This window comes from Coptis chinensis, chromosome 6 (genome assembly GCF_015680905.1).
Source record: "Coptis chinensis isolate HL-2020 chromosome 6, ASM1568090v1, whole genome shotgun sequence".
In the NCBI taxonomy this organism is placed as follows: Eukaryota; Viridiplantae; Streptophyta; class Magnoliopsida; order Ranunculales; family Ranunculaceae; genus Coptis; species Coptis chinensis.
In genome coordinates this window covers 42925579-42933538 of record NC_141461.1, presented here as the reverse complement: position 1 = coordinate 42933538, position 7960 = coordinate 42925579, and the positions used below count along the sequence as shown (strand labels likewise).

At 42.5% G+C, this 7960-nt stretch overlaps 1 protein-coding gene across 1 annotated transcript; it reads right to left on the bottom strand.

The window, feature by feature from the left end:
* Positions 1-4887: 4887 nt before the first annotated feature.
* Positions 4888-5775, bottom strand: LOC147493071 (uncharacterized). The gene has a single exon (XM_086567736.1). It carries the CDS (start codon positions 5773-5775, stop codon positions 4888-4890), a length of 888 nt encoding a protein of 295 aa, XP_086423862.1.
* Between the last annotated feature and the right edge of the window lie 2185 nt (positions 5776-7960).

Below are 7960 nucleotides of genomic sequence, written 5' to 3'. Positions count from 1 at the left end.
ACATGGTAGAGCATTTCATAGAAGTGTCCATGGACGATTTTTCTATCTATGGAGACTCTTTCACTGAATGCCTGTCTAACCTGTCTAAAGTTTTAACACGATGTGAAGAGAAGAGTCTCATTTTAAATTGGGAAAAATGTCACTTCATGGTGAAAAAAGGCATAGTACTAGGTCACATCATATTTAGTGATGACATCGAAGTAGATAAGGCCAAACTAGATAAGATAGCGACTCAACCTATACCACGGACTGTCCGTGATATTAGAGCCTTTCTAGGCCATGCAGGTTTTTATAGGCATTTTATCAAAGATTTTTCGAAAATAGCTAGACCCTTAACTAATCTGCTTTTAAAGGAGGCCATCTTTGATTTTAATTTTAACTGTAAACAGGCTTTTGAAACTTTGAAAGCCTCCTTAACTTCTGCACCCATTATACAACCTCCCGATTGGTCTAAACCTTTCGAACTCATGTGTGATGCTAGTGATTATGCAGTTGGTGCTGTCTTGGGACAGAAACTAGATAATAAATCCACCATTATTTATTATGCTAGTAAAACTCTAAACGATGCTCAAAGGAATTATACAACTACTGAAAAAGAATTCTTAGCTGTCGTTTATGCTTTAGATAAGTTTCGTCCTTATTTGGTTGGTTTTAAGACTCTAGTTTACACGGACCATGCAGCCCTTAGGTACCTTCTCGCAAAGAAGGATGCTAAGCAGAGGTTGATTCGATGGATTCTTCTCTTGCAAGAATTAACATTAGAAATAAAGGACAAACGAGGGGTCGAAAACGTAGTTGCCGACCACTTATCTAGACTTACAAATGATGATGGTAGTGATTCTGACTCCATACCGGACTCTTTTTCGGATGAGCATCTGTATGCTATATTTTCTGCACCATGGTATGCTGACATCGTGAATTATTTAGCGTCTGATATTATTCCTTATGACTGGTCAAAGAAATGAACGTAAGAAGTTTTTGGCCAGAGTTAAGCTATACTACTGGGATGAGCCCTACCTTTTTAAGTATTGTGCGGATCAGATTATTCGTCGTTGTATTCCCCAGTGGGAATATAATGAGGTACTCTCATTCTGCAATGAATAAGGGTGTGGTATGAAAATAGCTGCTAAAATTCTACAATATGGGTTTTATTGGCCTACTCTCTTTAAAGATGCCCAAGTGCATTGCAAGGAGTGCATTCGTTGCCAACAACTTGGGCGAATCACGAAGCGTAATATGATGCCATTAAATCCAATCATGGTGGTAGAAAATTTTGATGTATGGGTCATTGATTTCATGGGTTCATTTCCAGTTTCCCATGGTTTTATTTATATTCTAATTGCCGTGGACTATGTGTCTAAATGGATAGAGGCCATGGCTTGCCGTAGCAATGAGCATAAGACAGTTGTGTTTTTTGTAAAAGAATATATTTTCTGTCGATTTGGCATTCCTAAGGCCATCATTAGTGATGGAAGAACACATTTTTGCAACAGAGTTGTTGCATCACTAGTAAAGAAGTATGGAGTTACACATAAGGTAGCAACTCCGTATCATCTATAAACTAGTGGACAAGTAGAAGTTTCTAATAGGGAAATCAAATAGATCTTGGAAACAACTGTAAATCCTGATAGGAAAAACTGGTCGAAGCATCTATCTGATGCCTTATGGGCGTATAGGACTGCTTTCAAAACTCCTATATTTATGTCTCCCTTTAGACTTGTATTTGGGAAGCCTTGTCATTTGCCCGTTGAATTGGAGCACCGTGCAATGTGGGCTATAAAAAGCATTAACTTTAATTTTGATGAGGCGGGTGTCAAGCGCAAGTTGCAATTGAATGAGCTTGAAGAAATCTGTAGCGACTCTTATGATCTCGCAAAGGATTATAAAGCTAACATGAAACGTGTTCATGATAAGCAAATCTTGCGCAAAGAGTTTGTGGTAGGTCAAAAGGTCTTACTTGTACAATTCCCGCTACATATTTTTCCCAGAAATTAAAACCCGTTGTCCGGTCCTTTTAAGTTCTTGAAGTCACCCCTTACGGGGTAATCACCTTGGTAAATCCCAATGATAACAATACCTTTCAAGTTAATGGCCAACGGTTGAAACATTTTCACGAGTTATTGTCCCTTGATGTAGAGGAAGTCCTTTTACATGACCCTGTCTATGAGGACTGACCTTTTTCATTGGTGTACTTCCTTTCATTTCTATATATTGGTAAGTGCACCACTCAGGTAATCGGGCCCTCCCTATGGAGTGTGTGGCTGTAAGTACCGGATCATTTTTTTTTTAATAATCTAGAGGTTATGGCTGACCTCAACCTGTATTAGAAGAAAAATGGGGATACATAGTTCCTATTCTATCTGCCTCTATGATACGATGTAATTTCTCGTCTAGAGGAGGAGAGAATACAACATCACCATCATCTGGCGATCTATACAATTTTGAAAGATAGTCACCGCCTGATTTCCTTCTCCGAAAGGTATGGCTAAAGAGCATTTAGCAAAGGAGCAAGTAATACTTCTAATGTAGGCTCTTTATAGCCACAATACCATGGGCTGCATTCATTCCCTTTCAAAATGTTTATGGCTCCCGGAGAGTCCGAATTGACTTCCAGTTTTCTATACCCATCTCTTGGGCTGCTTAAGCCCGGTTCTGCAATGGCTTGGATTTCCTGGTATATGACTGAGTTCCTTGATGAGCAACTGCGTAATAAGCGTACTACATTACCCAAGCTATCTCGTTATAGCCCCTCCATACCCACTTCCATTTTGCTTGGACCGAACCATCGGTGTTAAGCATGTAAGCACCTTGTTCACCGGGCTTCCACTTGCACCAAAAGAACTTCCCGAGGTTTAAAGTTCATATCGCAGTCCCAACCTTTCAGAAGAGCTCGCAGAGAGTAAGAATCTTTGACCTTTGTTAGATTTTTTCTGTATGTACAGGTTTCATTGTGGTCATAATCTTTGAGATTAACTATTGGGGCGCCAACAAGATGTTCTTCTTCTTCCGATACCGCCTTTCGCACCAAATCTCGTGGACCGTAGCTCCAATAAAAGCTTTAAAGATATTAGCACAATGGTGGTTTGCCGACATAACCCTGAAAATACTATACCATTCTCGACAAAGGAGTCTTTGACCAGCTCCCTAGTCCAAGGTAATTTTTAATAGAGGCCTAGACCTGCTTTGAGTATTGACAGTCGAAGAATAAATGCTTTGAGTGCTCCGAAGACATACCACATAGACTGCATTTAGAGAAGTGCAAGGTCTTTTTTCAGATCAAAAGCGATCCCGAGTGGGAAGACAGTTTGAGAGCAATTGCTACAATGTAAAAGAGAATTTTGGGATAGAGAGCTTTCCCCAGACCACCCTGTACCATTTTACCTTTTGTCTCTCCTTTTGCAGAACTGCATATGCTGATTTAACTGAGAATTCTCCGCTACCACTCGCTGACCAAATAACCTCATCTTTGTCTAGGTAACTATTCACTTCCGTATTCAAGATGCGGTTTTTCAAGGAGCTGTCTGAGATAGATTCCACCATAGAGGACCAGTTACCTTGAGACAGAATTTCACTGACCTTTGCATCCATTGGTAGCGCAAAGGAGTGTCTCGCTTCTGATGATTCCCAAAGTGGTTGACCTGAGCACCATGGATCATGCCAGAAGAGGGTGTTAGTCCCATCTGCTATAACATATCGGACATGTTTTCGAGCAATGTTCCGATGCTTCAGAATCCCCCTCCATACCCAAGAGCAGCTTGCTGGTATTTTCATAGTCCAAAAGAAGGATTGCTTTATATGTTGGCTCCAAGTCCAGTTTGACCACAGAGATCCATCCTTCTCAGCTAATCGGAAGATCAGGCCGCAATAAGCCGCCTTGTTCCAAGTTTTGACATCTATCATGCCTAGTCCACCCTGATCTTTAGCATACCTTAATACCTCATGGCTGGCATGATGCATCTTCCTTGTCATATTGGGCCCTAACCATAGAAAACGGTTGCAGAGCTTAAAAACATTGTCCAGGACTTTCTTTAGTAAAACAAAGGTTTTGGACCAGTATACTTGAAAGGATGAGAGAACTGATTGGATAAGTTCAAGTCGACCAGCCCTTGACAAAGAGAAATTCTTCCAATTAGAGATCCGAGAAGTCAGTCGCTCTACTAAAGGTAGACAATCTCGTTATACCTAACCTTGATGAGGTTAGCGGTAGACCAAGATATATAAGAGGCGGAGAGATAAGGGGTATACCCAAAGCATTTGCCAAGTCGGACCTGCTGCATGTGACATACACCCAACCAGCGAGAGATGATTTATCTGAATTGATATTCAAACCTGTGAAGAGCGAAAACTGTACTAGGATTTCCTTTATTGCAAGAATAGATGCCATATCTCCTTTGCAAAAAATCATAGCATCATCCGCAAAAAATAAGTGAGAGATACTCAGCTTCCGGCATTTAGAGTGCGGGTGAATGTGGCCAGCAGAGAGAGCTTGCTTTAGAAGGCCAGAGAGCACCTCCATCACCAGGACAAATAGATACGGTGAAATTGGGTTGCCCTGCCTAAGACCTTGTCCACCTTCGAAGAATCCTTCAGATGTTCCATTGATGATAATGGAATAAGAGGGGGTGGTGAAGCACATCAAAAGCCATTCTATGAAGATAGGAGGGAACCCAAATCTCAGCAAAATCATACCCATGGCTTCCCAATTGACTGAATCAAAGGCCTTCTTTATGTCTATCTTGATTGCACAATTCCTGGTGCCGTATTTCCTGTTGTAACCTCGAATAAGCTCATGCGCAAGAATAATATTATCTTGGATGTTCCTGCCTGGGACAAAGGCTGACTGTGTCGCGGAGGTTATGAGTGGCATAAATTCTTTCATCCTGCTTGTTAGAAGCTTGGCCACACACTTGTAAATAGTGTTACAGCAGGCAATGGGCCTGAATTCATCAACCTTTGAAGGCGCAAGGGTTTTGGAATCAAGCAAAGAAGGGTGGAGTTTATACCCCTTGGAATGAACTTCCGATTGAACATATGCTGAATTGCAAGAGAGAAGTCTTCCCCAACTATATCCCAAGCTTTCTTAAAGAAGAAGACATTGAACCCATCAGGCCCCCGCGTTTTGTTATCATCCATAGAAAAGAGTGCTTCCTTGATTTCCATGATATCAAAATCCTTGATCAAACTATCTGCACTCTCATGAGGCAGCTCCTGAAGATTAAGCTGCTCCAGAAGCCCAGGATTACAAGAGGGTGAGGAAGAGGATCCCAACAGATCCCTATAGAAGGATATAAAAGTCTTAGCAACATTAGCCTGTCCCTCCTGCTGATATCCTTGAGTATCCAGAATAGACCAAATGTTGTTCCTTATCTTCTTTTCCTTTACGGCATTGTGGAAGAAAGCGTTTCCTTTGTCACCAAAGGATAACCAGTCAGTATTAGTCCTCTGCATGAGATCATACTCCTCCATAAGCATAAGATCGCAAAGCTCAGATCTACGGCAAATTTCTAGAAAAGAAAGATGGGTATCAAAAGGACGCTTCTGCATTTGCATTTGGATGTCTTCTAGGTTGGCCCTGGCAACTACCACCTGATTTTGTAGATCCGTGGAACTAAACTTAGGCCAGCCTTTGAGAGCTTCCTTGAACGACTTTAGTTTCTTACAGAGCATAAACGATGGATTGCCATGTCTAGGGATAGACCAGCACTTTAGAAGAGTTTCCTTGAAGGTAGGATTCACAACCCAAATTCTGAGAAACACGAAAGGTGCCCCCTGCATGTATAAGAGTTGGAGACCAAGATTACGATAGGCTTATGGTCTGAAAGACCCTGGGGTAAAACTTCCACTCCAGAAGATGAGAAATAGGTAGCCCACAAGGAATTGATAAGGCACCTGTCTATCTTAGACCATCTCCGCATAGAGCCAGAACCATTGTTAGTCCACATAAAGAACCCTCCACTGGATTTATGTTCATAGAGTCCAACAGAGTTAAGACAAGCTGCAAAGGGATAAGTTTTCCTTGGGTGTACCAAGTCAGTACCAATCCTCTCGTGAGAATAGAGAACATTATTAAAATCTCCAGCCACACACCAATGACCCGAGAAGGTTGTGTTAAGACTGATGAGATCTTGCCAGAGGGTCATCCTTTCCGCTCTTTTGTTAGTTGCATAGACTACTGTAAAATGAAACTCCTTCGCTGAAGCAAGGATGGTGACCTGAGCATGAATGAATTGGTCGCTCTCCAAAAGCTTTTGAACTCCAAGGACTGAAGGATCCCATGAGAGCCAAATCGTCCAAATGACTACTGCTTGGAGTAGTTATGCTCAAACTTCCAAGACGGGCAGCAGGCCCTGCTGATACTCAAAAATTTTTCTTACCGAACTTTCATTTCCAAAAGACAAAAACAAGCAAGTTTATTCTTGGTTCTGAAAGCATTAAGAGCCTTCGCTTTATTCACATCATTTAAACCCCTAACATTATGAGTGCAGATCTTCATGGGATCATCGTTTATTTTTTCCCCTGTTCCCGGAGCTTTTGGCTCTGCCTCTCCCTCTATTTCCTGATTTTTGCAGCTGTTGTTGTTGTTGTAGGCTGGCCTCTCGGTAACAACTTGTGGCCGGCATATTCAAACTTATGACTTGCGGAGAGATCTCAATATGGTCGTCAAAAGGTTCCTCATTCGTCTCCGAGATGTCATCATCGATACCTTCCTCCTCCATAACTAATGCTGCATAAGCATTATTGTCCACGTTGAACTGGAAGAGTTCCTCAGCCGATACAGAACCTACCTCCAGTTCAAGGTCAGCGGGATCAAGTTTGTGTGATGAGAAGACAACTACTTCTTTTCCTCTGGGATTTCCACAGTCTCGAGAGGAGGTAGGACTACCTGAAATCCCCAAAGGAAAGGAAGAAGATCCATTTTGCTTATTCAAAGTTGAGCCATCAGTAGCAGAGCTAAGAAGACGAGGGAGAGAAGGAGTGGCTAGCAGTGGCCCAAATAACCGACCATTAGCCTTGTTATACCGAGTAAGAGACTGACTTGGCCTAAAAAAAGGTGGAGAGGAAGGAGTGCCAACAGTCGTCATGGCAGTGCTAGGAGATTCCCTAGAAACCACTGGTCTCCCAAGAGAGGTCGGAGAACGAGATGACATCCTATCAGAACTGGGAGAGACCCTAGTGACTACTAGGCCATTGGTAGAAAACATATCTTCGGACCAGGTAGGCGGGGTGGTAAAGCCGATTTATGTCGACTTGCGAGTTTGGTCCTGCTGTAGCTACAACAACTGTATTTGCAGTACTAGGAGAATCTCTAGAGACTACTGCATCCAAGAGGGGAGAAGGAGGTTGCAGATCATGCTGATGACGTGCTGAAGTCCTTGCAGAACTTGGAGATTCCCTATTGTCTACTGCAACATTGATCATAGATAAGACATCAGACCCAGCAGGGTCACTGAAGCTTGGAGTTGCAACACTTTGCGAGTTCTGACCAGCAGCTGGAGCTGCAGCAGAGGGGTTCTGTTCTCGGATCAGATTAGTTCTAGGAACCCACACTTGAGTAGGAGCCGTTGGGCATCTAGCAGTTAGATGTCCAAACCTACTACATCTAGAGCACGACGGGGGTTTCCAAGGATACTCCACGTCAACGAACACAACTTTGCCACGTATCTTCAGTTTTATCGATGATGGAAATTCAAAGTCCAATGGAATAGTAACACAGACTTCCGCAAAGTCTAGTTGTCTCTTCATTGACGTTGCTCCATCCATACAAAGAGGACCCCCTATAAGACTAGCGAGGAAGGATAGTCCTTTCTTTGTCCATAGTTCTTTCGGGACTTTTGAGAGTTTTGCCCAGATTGGCACTGTTGTAACATTATTCCTTTGGCTTTCCGCCTCTGGTGACCATGGCATAACAACAAAGATCTTCCCCGTGATAAATATTGGACCACCTTCAAGGACAGCTTGT